This window comes from Pseudorca crassidens, chromosome 2 (assembly GCF_039906515.1).
Source record: "Pseudorca crassidens isolate mPseCra1 chromosome 2, mPseCra1.hap1, whole genome shotgun sequence".
NCBI classification, from domain to species: Eukaryota; Metazoa; Chordata; class Mammalia; order Artiodactyla; family Delphinidae; genus Pseudorca; species Pseudorca crassidens.
The window spans coordinates 1,986,337-2,001,280 of record NC_090297.1 but is presented as its reverse complement, the minus strand read 5'-3'; the positions used below and the strand labels follow the sequence as shown (position 1 = coordinate 2,001,280).

Genomic DNA, 14,944 nt, shown 5'->3' with positions numbered 1-14,944 from the left:
CCCTTTGGGACGGCGCCCAGGTCCCTCCTTCCCTGCCTTGGGCCTCCAGGCTGGCTGTGGCCCTCGCTGAGAGCTGAATGGTGCTGTGAGGTACCCTTATTTGGAAATAGGGTCTTTGCAGATGTAATTTAGACAAGAGCATACCAGATTAGGCCAGGCCCTAAATCCAATGGCCTTAAATCCAATAAAAAGAGGGAGATCTGGACGTACAGATAGAAGGGAGAGGGTCAGGTGTTGATGGAGACAGGTCAGAGTGATGCGTCTGCGGGCGCAGGACGCAGGGGATGCCGGCAGCTGCCAGAAGTTGGAAGAGGCAGGTAGAATCCTGTCCTAGAGCCTTAGAGAGGGCAGGGCCCTGCCCACACTTTGACCCCAGAGGTCCGGCCTCTAGAACTGGGAGAGGATGCACTTCTGTTATTTTAAGCCCCCGGTTCGCGGTCATTTGTTGCGGTGGCCCAGGAAGATGACCGACCCTGTCCTGTCTTGTCTTTCTTCAGGGCTCCTCTGCCCCTGATGAGCCTTCTGCTTTGCTGACTTGTTTCTGTCTTCTTCTCTGCCTGCTGGAAAGCACACTCCACGGGGTGCGGGATGGAGTGCATCTGCTCGCCCTCTCCCGTGTGCAGGGGTGTGTCTGTGCCTGGCCTCGCTGAGCACCGTCCAGCAGGCTGGGGGGAGGAGGCCGGGCGGCACAGCCCAGGCTTCACCTGCATAGCCGGCCGGAGCTCACCCCGCACGTCCAGGTCTCCCTGCTAGCCAAGGGAGATTTTCAGCTTTGAGAGCTGAAAGGTAGAGGCCTCGCAAGGTCCCTCCCTCCCCCTCCCCCATGGGAGCCTTGGCGGGGACAGCACAGTCCCATCATGGGCTGGGGGCCTTAGCTCCTAGCGCCAGGGTCCCGGGAGCGGAGCCTGCACTGACTCCATGTAAGATGTGGGTCAGCGCGTGCCTGACCTGCCCAGCACTCATGAAATGAGGGCCCTTCCCCCTCTGGGGTCCCTGACAGGGGAGAGGATGTGGACCCCTGACTCCATGGCTATCAGGATTTCCTACAATGAAGCTGACTGTGGCTCCAGGGCTACCTATGGCCCAGGAGGTCTCGCTCTGAGTCTTCCAAGCTTTTGCTCAGCTGCTGGGGCTGCAGCCCAGAGAGGCAGAGTATCCTGAGGCCAGCAACCCCCCAGGAGGCCTTTGGGTCTGACTGTTCCAGTGCCCAGGGCTGGGGACGAGCCAGGCTGCCAGGGACGAGTGGGCAGTGCCCGCTGCCCGCCCTTCCCTCCTGGGGCCACAGGGAATGTGGGGGGTGGAGGGAAGGGGCACAACAGCTCTCCTTTCTTCTCCAGCCCTGGCATCCGGCTGACCCATCACTCGCTGCAGGGTCCCACGGGTGCCCGGTCCAGCCGGCAGGCAGCTGGGAAAGGTCTCGCTGACCTCGGATGGTGCAGTGGCTGTGAGTGGGCCTGAGGACAGAGGCTCCTCTGTGCCGGGGGCCTGGAGTCCCAGGCCGGGTGGCGTCTGCAGATGGGCACGGGGGCGGCTTGGGGGCCAGGGTGCCGAGCGGAGCTGGCTGTCTCTCTGCCCCATGGGGGTGGCTTTGCTGAGCAGGACACTCAGTTCGGGGAGCACACGGTCACCCCTCCTGTGCCCCAGGCAGCAAATGGTTGTTACCTCCTATTAAGTGCCTCCTGTGTGCTGGGCCCCTGCCTCACCTTCTTGAATTCTTTCAGAAATTCCCTAAGGCGTCAATGTCATCATCCCCATTTAATCCAGAGGCCGAGTGTCTGTGCTTTGTCACCTGGCTCGTGAGTGGCCCGGCCAAGATGAGAGCCCAGGTCTGTCTGACTCCAAAGCCCAGGGCCCCTCTCGTAATTAGGGACTTTTTCAGGTTTCCAAAGAGGTAAATAATTTTTTTAAATGAATGTATCTGCTCCAATTGAGAATTCAAAACATTATAGACATTTTGGCGTGGATACATCTCCCACCATAATCAACAGAAATCTGGACGCAACGACGAGAAGCAACCATTTTAAGCTTTGGACAACAGGTGGCTGAGAAGAGAGGGGAGAAGGGAGCCAATGAGGTGAGCCCCACGCCTGCCCAGCTTTCTTCTAAAAGGCAGAACCAAGCAGAGCACAGTGGCCTCACTGAGCTGAGGGGACAGAGATGGGGTCTGGGGAGGCCGAGGGGACTGGGACTTGTGGGCAGAGCCCTGGAGGGGAGGCAGTGATGCCGAGAAGGATCTCCAGCCGAGTCTGGTCAGATGCTATGCTGTGCGTGTGTAGAGTGGGATTCCGGAAGCCAGGCAGAGAAGAGCTCCTAGCATCCACATGGGCTGAGAGATGCTTGAAAGCCAACTACCAGGATGACAAGGCCTCGTGGACACCACGGCATTGGATGGAGATCAAAGAAGGCCACTTCTTGGGTGTAGGGTGAGCTGACCCTGGGGTGAAGGCTCTTCTACACCTGGCGTGTCAGAACTTTGAAACAAGACCAGGCTGGCCTCCAAGCTGTTAACTGCCCTTTAGCACGAAACTCAAGATTCTTAAAAGAAGGCCAACAAGATCTAGGGTCTCGACAATTCTGCATGTATAGCCTCCAGCACCCAATTAAACGTTACTAGACATGTGAGGAGGCAGGACCATGTGACCGAGCAGAAAAAGCAGCCAACAGAAAGAGACCCAGAAATGACATAGACAATGGAATTAGCAGATAAGCATTTAAAACAGATATTATGATATTTAAAATGGATAACAAACAAGAGCCTACTGTATAGCACAGGGAACTCTGCTCCATATTATGTAACAGCCTAAATGGGAAAAGAATTTGAAAAAGAATAGATACATGTATATGTATAACTGAATCACTTTCCTGTACACCTGAAACTATCACAACAGTGTTAATCAACTATACTCCATATAAAATTAAAAGTTAAAAAAACCCAGATTTTATAACTATTCAGAGGATGTAAAAGGAGCCTTGACCATAATCAAAAGAGAAAGTGTAATACTGAATCACATGACAATTCCAAAGACAAAAATATACAAGATATGAACATTTAAAAATGTACTGGATGGAATTAACAGCAGATTAGACACTACAGAAGGAAAGATCAGGGAACTTGAAGGCAGGACAACGTATGCTAGCCAACCTAAGGCACAGAGAGGAAAAAGCCTGGGGAAAATGAGCAGAGACTTGCTGATCTGTGAACTGACATCAAGAAGTCTAACTGTACGTGTAATCAGAGGCCCAAAAGGGTGAGGGGGAGAACGGTGGTTAATTTAAAAAATGGCTGAAATTTTTCCCAGTGGGCTAAACCCTCAAGCCCGCAGATCCAAGAGCCTCAATGATCTCAAAATGGCACGAATCCAAAGAAATCCACACCAGGACACACAACAAGTCAAAGGGCTAAAAAGCAGTAATAGAAAATCCTGAGAATAAAGATGAGAATAACGGCTGATCTGTATCAGAAACACAGCAAGCTGAGAACACGGGGACATCTTTAAAGTGACAAAGGAAGACAAAACTGTCAGCCAAGATGTCCGTTTCTAGCAAAACGTCTTTCAGGAATGAAAGTGAAATCAAGACGTTGTAGGACAAAAGCTGGGAGAATTCATCACTAACAGACCTGCACTACCGTGAATGTCAAAGGAAGTTTTCTGGGCCATAAGAAAATGATAAGAGATGTAAATTCAGGTCTGCACAAGGCATAGAAGCCCCCTGGAAATTGTGAATATGTGGATAAACGTGACAGATTTTTTTTTCTGTGTGTTCTTTTTAAAGATTTTTTTTGATGTGGACCATTTTTAAAACATCTTTATTGAATTTGTTACAATATTGCATCTGTTTATTTTTTCTTTTTTTGGCCCTGAGGCACATGGGATCTTAGCTCCCTGACCGGGGATCAAACCCACACCCCCTGCATTGGAAGGTGAAGTCTTAACCACTGGGCTGTCAGAGAAGCCCTTCCATGTGTTTTAAACAGATTCTTTTCAAGATAATAGATATTGAAAGCAAAACTAATGACAGTGCACTATGGAGTTTTTAACATATGTAGAAGTAAAATATAATAAAAACCCAAAAGACAGGAAGAGAGCGTAGAAATATACAGTCGTAAAGTTCATATATTTTACATGAAGTGATATACGGTCACTTGAAGATAGATACTGATAAATTGAAGATAAAGCCCAATCCAATGCTTAATAATAAAAATCTCAGCCGTATAGGAATAGAAGGAACTTGCTCATCCCGGTAAAGGCCATCTACAGCTGACATCATACCTGATGGTGAAAAACTGAGACTTTCTCCTCCATCTCTGGAACGAGGCAAAGGTGTTCACTTTCACCACTGCTATTCAGTGTTGCTCCTGGCCAGAGCAATGCGGCAAGAAAAAGCAATAAAAGGCATACATTTTGGAAAGGAAGAAGTCTGTTTCTCTCTCTGTCTCTGTCTCTGTCTCTGCCTCTGTCCCTCTGTCTCTGTCTGTCTCTGTCTCTCTGTCTCTGCCTCTGTCTCTGTCTCTCTGTCTCTGTCTCTGTCTCTGTCTCTGCCTCTGTCTCTGTCTCTGTCTCTTTGTCTCCCCCAACCCCCCTCTGCCTCCCTTGCTTCCCAGAGGAAACCACTACTTTGAGTTTGGTGTGTTTCCAGCTCATGCATGTTTTTGCTCTTTTCCTACACATGTGTGTCACCATAAATAGTCTACCATGTGCTTCCTTGAACTTCTAAACTCTGTAAATTGTAGCAGGCAGAAGGCCTGTACTCATGGGCTCCATGCTGGATGGGTCCTGGCAGGGCTCAGGCAGCTGAGTGTTGGAGGGTGGGCCCACCCCAGATGCCTGCAGCAAGGCCAGGCTGGGGGCCCTGAGCTCGCCCTGGGCCCGGCCATAGGCCCCCTGCTCCTTCCACCCCCGATCCCAGCCTGGACGCCATGGGGGAAGGGTTCCTCCGAGGGCAGGCTGGGTGGCCTGGGGGCGGGCACAGTGGCAGCGGGGACCAGTCTTGCCAGCCTGGGCAGAAAGTGATTGAAGGTGTTCCAGGGCCTCCAAAACTTTGAGCTTCGTGGTGGACCCTTTCCTCAAGGCGGAGGTGGGCAGGACACACTGTTTTCGAAAAATCATTGAATTGAGTTATAATGTACATAAAACAAGATTGCCCCTTTAACATGTACAGTTAGATGAGTTTTCAACAAGTGCATCGTTGCATAAACACGATGGATAGGGAACACTACCTCACCCCAGGCGGCTTCCTCACGCCCTTGGCAGTCCAGCCGCCCTCCCCAGCCCCAGCCCCAGCCCCGGGTGCTCACTGGCCGGCTCCCCCTTGCTCAGGGATCCCGGCGCCTGCAGCTTCCTCCACGGGGCCTGGTGGGGAGCCCTGGCTGCACTGGGTGCCTCAGCAGTGGCCCCTTTACTGAGGAGTGGAATTCCTTCCTTGGGTGCCCCACAGATGGTATTCGGAGACAGACTATACAGACGACGGCCGACCAGACGTGAAAGAGGACTTAGATCTCTGCCCCACGATGGACGAGACACAGCTCAGGCAGCTAAACCGGAAGCCCCAAACCAGTCGGCCAGGACCTGGTCAGGCCAGGCCGCTCAGTTTGGTCCCTGCTTCCAACTCAGGACCAGCCAGAGAAAGCCAGGTGTGACCCCAGCCAATCCCGTGGGGCGCCCCCATTATAGTCAGTGCCTGCAGATCCCCCAGGCCCTCCGCCCCCATCAGGGCACACCCAGAACCCACCCCCCACTTTCCGCCATGAAGCTCCCCCACTCCTCTGCCCACCTTTGAGTCTGTGCCAGTGCAGGCCTGGCTGTGTCAGGCTCTGAGTAAATGGCCTTGGCCTCTTTTCATGGTGGGGGGCCTTCCTTTACTTTCACGGTTTGCATACTCACTCGGCAGTGGATAACCTTCGGGCTCTGTCCAGCGCAGCTATGATGAGCTGAGCTGACACAGCTGAGCTGATGAGATGAGCTGAGCTATGTCTCAGCGCTGCTGAGAACAGGGACACACAGACGTCTGTGCGGCGGCAGGTTTCCAGTTCACTGCCTTTCAGAGGCAGGCTCCTGCTCTGCATCGACTGGAAGGCCTGGTGGGCTCAGGAGTCCGGGGGCCACAGCTGGATCCCAGGAGAGAAGAGCTGACCCCCTCCCTTGGGGTTTTGGGTGGGCCCCAGGCCCTCTGCGGGGCCTCCGCTGGTGCCCGGGCTTCCCCATCTTGTAACCTTGGAATTCCGTCCTCTCTGCCCTGGAACTCTGGAGCAAAGCCAGCTTCCCTTTCCTGAATGGGGTGTGAGGTTTGGGGAGGATGTTGCCAGGCGGTACTGAGCACAGTGCTCTTCCCTTCATGGGGACGGCAGTCCGGGCTGTGGCTGGAAGCCTCCTCCCGCCCCAGAATCCCCCTCTGAGCATCATCTTCTCCTGGGCACCTCTTTCCGGTCCCTTTGTCCCCACAAAAGCCAGCCTGCGTCTGGCCAGTTTACCCTGAATTAGGACACTTCTCAATTTTGGGGAGACTTTTGCTGTCCCGAGACATAAAGTTAAGGATTCTCAGAATAGCTTCTCTGCAAATAACTGACGGTCTCACTTGGCCCAAAATGAATCCGAAGGGGAATTCAAAAGCATCTCTTCTCCCAGAAAACAGATTCCTCATTGACACATTTTCCTCCTGTTGATTTTTTCCCCTTGTTTCCAAAATGGAGCTCTTTCCTCGATCCTCTGTGCCAGGAGCTGGGCCTCAGGGAGACAGAGTCTGCTTGTCAGCCTGTTCTGTGTATCTCTGCCCTCTTTTCCTCTAGGGTCTCCCTGACAATAGGGCTCTTATCAGACAGGCTCGTGTCCCGGGATACTCCTCTCCCCTCAGCGGAATACGGAGAAAGGCTGCTGGGCTGAACAAAGATGGGCGGGCTGGTCCCCTACAGCAGCCCAGCTGGGAGCTCGGGGAGGGTGTGACGGGGTGTGCTGGAGACCAGCACGCAAGCTTTCGGAGGTGTGGCCATGCATCTGTTCTGTGATTGACATCATTTGTCCTCCGAGAACGGAAGTGTATTTCCCAAAGGGTCTCTGTGCCCGGAGCTCTGGGGCGAACCCCACATCTGAACATGGGCTTCAGATTTCAGGGTGTCAGTCACACCAGGGAGGAGGTCACCTTGAAATGTTTAACTGATTCCCCCACCCAATCCCTCCCTGGGAACATGCACTTACTTGACTGTGTGAAGAAAGTAAAAAGGCCCAGTGCCCGGATTTAGGTCCAGGAATCCTGTTCCAAGATCAGCTGCAGTTCCTTGCCTCTGGTGGCTCCTGGCGCTGCTGTTTAGGGACACGAGGCCTTTCTCCCTCCTGTTACCTCCTCAGAGTATGTTCAGACCCCTCTAGAGGCACTGGAGGTCCCAGAATCCATGTTGAGTGAGGGTCCTTACAGCAAACCATCCATCCATCATTCGTCCATCCATCCATCCACCCATCCACCCATCCATCCATCCATCAACCATCCACCCATCCACCATCCACCCATCCATCCATCTATCCATCCACCCACCCACCCATCCATCCATCCACCATCCATCCATCCATCCACCATCCACCCACCCATCCATCCATCCATCCATCCATCCATCCCCACATCCATCCATCCATCATCCATTCATTCCTTCACTGCTTTGTGCAAGCTGCCTTCTACTGAGTGTTTCAAGCCAGGCTTTGGGGATGGAGAAATAAATCAGGTCACTTTCCATCTTCAAAGTCCCCAAATCCAGTGCATGTAATAGTTTCTGACTCTGTGAACAGACAGAGGCTAAGGGGCTCCTGCATGTTCTGGGAGCCTGAGATGTCATCTGTGGGGGACACTCTGGACCCCAGGCACTTGAAAGCTGTGGGGAGAAGGGAGATGCTGCCCGATTTCTGTTTGACGTGAAATCTTGTTTTCTTCCTGCCTTAAACGTCTGGGGAGGACCATGGGCCATGGTGGTGTGGGTGGGTTGTTTGGTCAGAGAGGCACCTCATCAGGTCTCTTTGGGTGAGGAGGGTGCCGCCCACATCAACCCGTGCTCTGGGGAGGATTGGCCACTGGTGTGAGAGTGCTCGTAATTTGAGAGCCATCTCCCGTGGCTTGAGTGGTGAAGGTGGTGTGTAAGGGGGGGCCAAGGAGCTTTGGGGATGGAGAGGAGGCCGGGACTGTGTGCCAGGGAAGAAGTTACCTGTGGGAATGCTCAGGTGAGTCAGCAGTGGAGGTCTTGCTTATGAGCACGTGTCAGGCAACATAAATGTCACCTACGGAAGCCCCACCTGGAGATGCTGGAAGGCCAACCGCCGGCGTCCACTCTCCGGGGAAGCTGCCTTTGTCGTGATGACCCTCTACCACCCAAAACTTCCAGCCGAGGGTTTTCCAGACATGCCACCTCCGGCCTGGCACCCTCCAGGTGTGCCCACCTCCAGGCAGGGCTGCCCCTGAACATGCCTGTGCTGGAGGAGCGGGGGGGTGCGGGGAGTCTGCCAGCAGGAGGTGGCAGTGAGGAGCCCGGGAGAAGTACAGGGACCCGGGCCAGGGTGGGGGCTATTTGTATGTGGCAGGCGAGGCTGGCCCAGAGGCTTCAGGCCTAGAGGACACCTGAGTGACACTAATTAACCTCTGTGTCACCAGAAAGTAGAGTAGAGACACCCGTGGGTGAGGGTTCGGGCACCCCCCCGGGTGGTCTCACAAGGCCTAGTTCGGCACGGAGCATCCGCCCTTTGTAGTTTAATGATTCAAGGCCTCTCGGTCAGAGCAGAATCAGGCTGGGGGGCCCCTGTGAAGAAGGTCCCCAAGAAGAGTACGCAGAAGGAGGGGTGCCCTGAGGGCTGGGTCGGCGCTCCCTGCGGCCTGGGCAATTGCTCAGCCTCCGTCCTTCCGGCACGCGTGAGGGTGGGCCCACCTCAGGAGGACACACCTGGAGACCACCACTCTCACTGCAAGGCCATCCAGGGGAGTTGGCGCCCTCTCTGAGTCTGGAAAACGGGAGCAGCAAGGGGACCTGCCCTGGCGGTGGCGTCAGGAAGATGGCACAGGGGCGTCTCCATCAGGACTGGTGGAGAACCTTGCCACGCCCCAACTCTCAAGTCCATCGCCCCCCGCCCTCCCCAGAGGCCTCTGTTCTCCCTGAATGAAGCAGGAGGGCACGGAGGCTTAGAAAAGCACACGGATTTATTGCATATCAATCTCATGTATAAATTCATTGTAGCTTCGGGAAGATTACATTTGGTATACGGTCCTAGACTACAGCGTCAACCTCGAAATCGGCTCTCCTAGGCTTCATCTTAAAGACGTTTCTCTACACAAGTACATCTGTCTTTATCACAAGCATCGAAATGAAATCTGCAGAATCGCTCTCTGAATGACTCCTACACTTGGTGTCCTTTTAATTTCCTTCTCCCACAGCGATTTCCGTATGGATTAAGAACTGCATCTTCCGCGTGGGCAGTTCGAGACTTCTAGTCTTGAGGACGTCGACCCTAATCACAGATTCAGTAAGTGCATCTATGGGATTTTCCTTTGCGTAAAAATTTCACGAACAGACACGGTAATGACTGCTACACACGAGCCATGCACAGTTTACTTAGAACAGAAGCAATTTACAATCGGGGGACGTGGGACACACACCAGCCTCCTTCTCAATGGTTTTTTAAAAAACATTCTATGAAAACCAGACATTTACATTGGATTTCTTTTACAACATTATATAGCTCTAAAAGAAAATAGAAGAAACCGAATCTGTAATGTAACAGTGGTGAAGGATGACATGGTGCACAGGTTTGGAGTGTCGCCAGCGTACACATACAGATGCTGTCAGTGCCGTATTCCGACACGGGGCTCAGCTTCCCTCGTCTGGAACGGAACGGAGGATGCAAAACGCACGAAAAGGAACCTTTAGGGTTACTTTGTCCACAAGTGAATTGCACATCTGGAAACTCAAGCTGCCTTTTCATTTCATCTTCTTTTATTTTTTTCCAAAAGTGGTAATATGAATCAGTGACAGAAGAGAAATAAAACAAAAACACTGGAATGGCAGGAGAAAAGGATCGCTCCTTGGAATAACGGGAGGACGTCTTAGTCACAGTATCGCTCATTGCTACAGAGACACAGTTTCATGGCTTTTGAGGCCCGGCTGACCTCCACCGACCAGGAGCAACCGTATCTTCGCGTCCCCAGCCGGGAGGGGAGCGAGGTGCCCGGCTCCCTGGCCATCCCCCTACCCCGGGCAGCAGTGCAGGGTGCTCTCCCGGGGGGTGCTGCCCCTTGCCCCTCCCCCAGGACAGCACAGTGAATACAGCTCAGTAGATTTCAGTCACTTGGCCGGGGGGCGGGGCACAGGGGCTCCATAATCCAGTGCTTGAGGCTTCGGGGCGAACACGAGGGATGTGTATTCAGGTAAGTGCTTTGTGAACTGAGGAAGCAGCCAGGACAGAGAAGGCCGAGGGCCCTCAGGGCTTCCAGGGCCAGTCAGGGTCCGGACACACTGGCTGCACCCTTGACTTTGTGCAGGAAGGCCACGCCGGCCGGGCAGTCTCTCAGGCTCACCCTGTCCACTCGTCCGCACCCCAGGGTCCCAGGCCAGATGCAGGAACGCACGCCCCTGGGTTCAGATCGGGGGGCTGAAGGGCTGGCCGGCCAAAGCATTGGCAGCCCTGGGATCCTACCCCATGGGCCTGGGAATGAGAGGGTGTGGGTCCTCGGGGGACTGGGGTTTGAGGGGCGGAGGAGGGAAAGGGGAGGGGGCTTCCTTTCGAATTTCCATTTGGGGGTAAGTGTCCACAGTCCAGAGAGGGAAGCAGCAGAGGCTCGACCGAAGGGCCCTGGCCCCGGACACACCTGGCCCAGTGGGACACCCAGTCCACAGCCCTGACCCTGGCCACCCGCCCACGGACAGAGTGGTCAGCCGGCCAGCTGCCTGCTGTGTCTGCGCTCCGAAGCTGGGATCTCGGAATTCTCCAGCCCGGGCTCCCTGGCTCCCAGACCCCAACCCCGGAGGGTCCCCCGGCACGTGGAGGCGTCGGGGCCTGAACAAGCAGCTGGTGCTAGAGCCCAGGGGGCAGAGAAAGACCAGAGGGGGGCAGCTCGCTGTGGTTGGGAGCAACGCTAAGCTCTGAAACCCGGCTTCACGGACACACCAGGCATAGGAAGTAAGTGCTTTCTTTGCCCAGGGGTACAAGGACAGACCCCACCCCACCCCCCCAGGCCGGCCAAGTGTTCAGGCCAGAGGAGAAACTGGGCTTGCTCTAATCGTTTTCAGAGGGACAAGAAAACAGGACTTAAAATGTGCAACCGGGGTTCTTGGGGAAGGGGAAGAAAAGAAGGAAAGGGAAGAGATAATGTTTAAGGAGATCGCCCACAGAAGTCCGACCGTGACAGTCACAGAGAGACCAGAGGTGAACGGCAGGGCCGGGCCGCAGGGAACAGACCCTCGGGTCTCCCCCAGCCCAAACGTCCTGTTTTGGACTGAGAGAGTCATATCGCAAAAAAAAGCACACACCTTATTCTTTAGCAGAAGAAATCATATAATTTGGGTTTACAGAAATGGGGAGCTGGTATCTGAGGTTGACTTTTCAAAGGGGTCCCATCTCGGCGGAGGGGAAGTTGGAAATTCCTACACACCAGGCGGGTCTGGCCGAGGCGGGTCGAGGATGCCTCCGAGCAGGTGTGAGCCCGACGTTGAGTCTGCAGATCCTCATGGGTGTGGCCACGGCCCGTCCTCCACCAGCAGCTTCTCCGGCTGCCCCGGGGGCGCCCACATGCCAGGTGCTCTGAGCCTGTCACCTCGACTGGATCTGGGAAGGGCCAAAGCCCTTTCACTGGGACCCGCAGGTCTGTGCGCCCCCGGGGACTCCCCACCGCAGGTCTCCAGCGCGAGGCTGGACCCCCAGTGCCCAGGTGGACGATTGTCTTGGCCTGGAGTGGCCGAACGCTTGGCCACTCCACAGCCGTTTGTATTTTCACACGTTTTCTAGGGCAACTTGGGAGATTTTTTTTTTTTTCTCTTCTTCTCAGGATGCTATTCTGCTTCTTATCTTCCAAACAAGAAATAAATAGAGCACTTGTCTTAAACGCAGCTGAAACTCAAATTGAACAGAAACACACGATTGTCTGGAAAACGGGCAGCAGGATTTGCTGGGCGCGGGGGACGCGGGGTATTTGGCACTTTCAAAACGGCCCCACTCCCTGGTTACTGATCACACATCACACGACCTTATTACACGGTTTTGGTCCTTCACTAGATACTTATATTAACATTATTTCTTCACAATAAGAATGTCTAATGCCAAAAATACTGTTAAGGAAGAAATAAAATAAGAAAAGAAATGAATTAGAAAAAATTACAAGTTATATACAGATTAAGGTCAATTCCATCAGGGAAAACAAACGATTACTCGAAATTGGCCCCTACGGGAATAATTTAAAGCCCATCCGAGTGGAGAAGTAGCCTGGTCCCCGGGGAGGCGCCGTCCCCACGGGGCTGTGCTGTCTTTGCTCTTTGCGGTAGGTCGCGTCTGGACGCCCTTCGTTCTGGAGCCGGGTCCTGCCCGCCAGGAGCCCACACAAAGAGCGAAGTGGCAGTCGTGTCTTGGGGTGTCAGGTGCACGTGGAGCTTGGCGGCCTGGAGCAAAAGGGAGCCTTGAAGTGTGGCCCCCGGTGGCCCCCGCGGAGGCCCGCTTCCTCCCCCTTGTCCGTCTGACCGGGGGTGGGTGAGGGTGAGGGCTGGAGATCCGAATGTGACCGGCAGGCCTGCCTTCTGAGGACGGTGGCGGGCGGGCTGCTGTGGGGTGGCCGAGGCACAGCCCTTGTGGGGAGAACATCAGGGAACCAGCCACCGCTCCGACCTCCCCCACACAGTCGGGCGTCTGGATGGGGGCCACGGGCACGAATCGCACGGCACACGATGACAGGCACATCTCCGCGTCCAGCCTTGGGCCAGCCCAGGACACCGTATCTGATTCCCGGGCACAGTCTGAAACTGCTCACGGGAGTCGGCCCCCCAAACTCAGTTCTGCCCGGGGGGGGACCCCAGAATCACCTTGGCTTTACAAATACGGTCAGAGATAGAAAATTTCTCTGCATCTACAGTATAAAGAACACGCCCAAACGCAGTGCTGGCTCCCAGGCAGGTTTGGGTTTGCAAATAAGCGCGGATTTCAAAGCAATGCAAAATTACTTTTAAAAAACAATTGGCAAGTCACTTTTTGATTTTTTTTTAAAAAATACTGTCTATTTTTAAAACCACATGCTTAAATAGACTCTGTCGTCAATAAGATTACCAAAAGGGTCATTCTTGTAATCTTCATTATAAAAATCATCCGGGCGATTCCCTCTTTAGAGCACACCCAGCTGTCCGTTCCCTCTCGAGACACCACGCGGGCGCCTGGGAGCGGCCCGCCGGCCTCAGTTTGGGGTTCAAATCCCGCCCTCGCCCACGGGCTTGACTCTGCAAAGCAGCCCCCCCGCGCTGCACCCGGACACTGTGAGCTGAACCATCTCGAACGCCGTCCTCAAGACCAGTTCTTAGAGCCGGTGAAACCCTACGACGGCTCTGAGGACTCCGGGTTCTGAGTTTTCGTTGGAAAAGTTAAAGTTGGACCATGGCCGGGGGCACAGACGCTGAGGAGAGGTCAGACGCAGGTGACAAGGGGTCTCCTCGGCCCCGGGCCGCTCCGGCTCCCCGAGGCCCTGGCCTCCATCTTCCGCAGCTGGGATTTCTGTCGGGATGTCGGGGGCCCATGGTGGCCTCGCCTGGACTCTGACCCCAGCCCTTCGGGGGGCGGTCAGAGGTGGTTGATGGGGTTGAAGGCTCCGGACTCTGGCGTGGCTCCCGCGATGTTCAACCAAGCGTCCAGAGGACTCTGGGAGGAGGTGTGGAGAGGAGCGTCCTCGGAAAGGGACAGCATCATTGCATACGCCTGGCGGGAGAGGGCGGGGCACACACGGGACGGGCAGGTGAGCGGTGCGGGCTGCGGTCCTGCGGACCCCAGGCCGGCCCCGTCCCCTCCCGGCCTCCCACCCGCTCTGGCTGGCCTCAGCTCCAGAGGTAGATGAGGGCAGAGGCGCGGGGGGCCGGCCCACAGAGGAGGAAGGCGCGGTGGGGGGAGCTCTGTCAGGCGCTTGTGCAGAGTGCCACCAAGACCCTCAGCCTCTTTGGGGCACATCCCCCCTTGCAGTCGCCTCCACATCCCCTGGTGATCAGCACGCGTCCCCAGGCAAGTGTGCTCTTTGGGAGGGACTGGGAATGCTGGGAGTTATTGCTAAGACCCTGTCAACGAGGCTCAGGCCCTGCCTGGTGAGGCCTGTCCCCTGTGGATGACCACGGTGGCAGCACAGAGATATTCTGGGGAAACGACGTGCAGCGTTTCTGAGATGTGCCTCTGGCCTGGAGCCCGGCTTAGCCCACAGGGCGTGAGCAGACGGGAGCGGGGGCCGCTCAGAGCAGGCGGGCTGGGGGGATGTCCACCCGAGTTCACGCTCCGGACAGCATTAGTAAAAAGACGAAGACAGACACGCAAACGGCTTTTGCTGAGGTTCAGGTGGGCTGCAGAGAGCTGAGTGAAACCCCGAGCCCCCCAGACTGGAGAGAAGCAGGAGGCAGGCTCCTGCGACACCTGTGCTGAGGAACGAGACGTGCCCAGCTGGCCGGGTGCCCGCTGACCCCGTCACGGCTGCCGCTTGCAATCCTGACCCCCAACGGGGCAGCGTCCTTCGAGAAGACCCTGGGCTATCATCATCCCTGCTTGGGTAGAGGCAGAGGGAGGCCAATGCAGCCACGAGGGCAGGGCACCTGCTGTGGACGCCTCCCTCCAGGGACGTGAGGACGGGGACCCACGTGACCGCGAGCACTGCGGGGGGAGCGCCCCCGTGACGGTCCCGCTTGTGTTCATCTGCCCTCAACCTCTCCATGCCCCACCCCACTTGTGGGCAAGGGCAGTCACTTGGGGGTCTC

The 14,944-nt window shown here is 55.3% G+C and overlaps 1 protein-coding gene across 3 annotated transcripts in view; it reads right to left on the bottom strand.

Annotated features, from left to right (window-relative positions):
* Positions 1-9,147: 9,147 nt before the first annotated feature.
* The window catches only part of PRDM16 (PR/SET domain 16), a 323,046-nt gene continuing 317,249 nt past the window's right edge, over positions 9,148-14,944 (bottom strand). For all 3 annotated transcript variants that reach the window (XM_067717769.1, XM_067717771.1, XM_067717770.1), the window contains one exon: positions 9,148-13,910. In XM_067717769.1, coding sequence (XP_067573870.1) covers positions 13,776-13,910 — 135 coding nt within the window. In that variant the 3' untranslated portion in view covers positions 9,148-13,775. The remainder of the gene's footprint in view (positions 13,911-14,944) is intronic.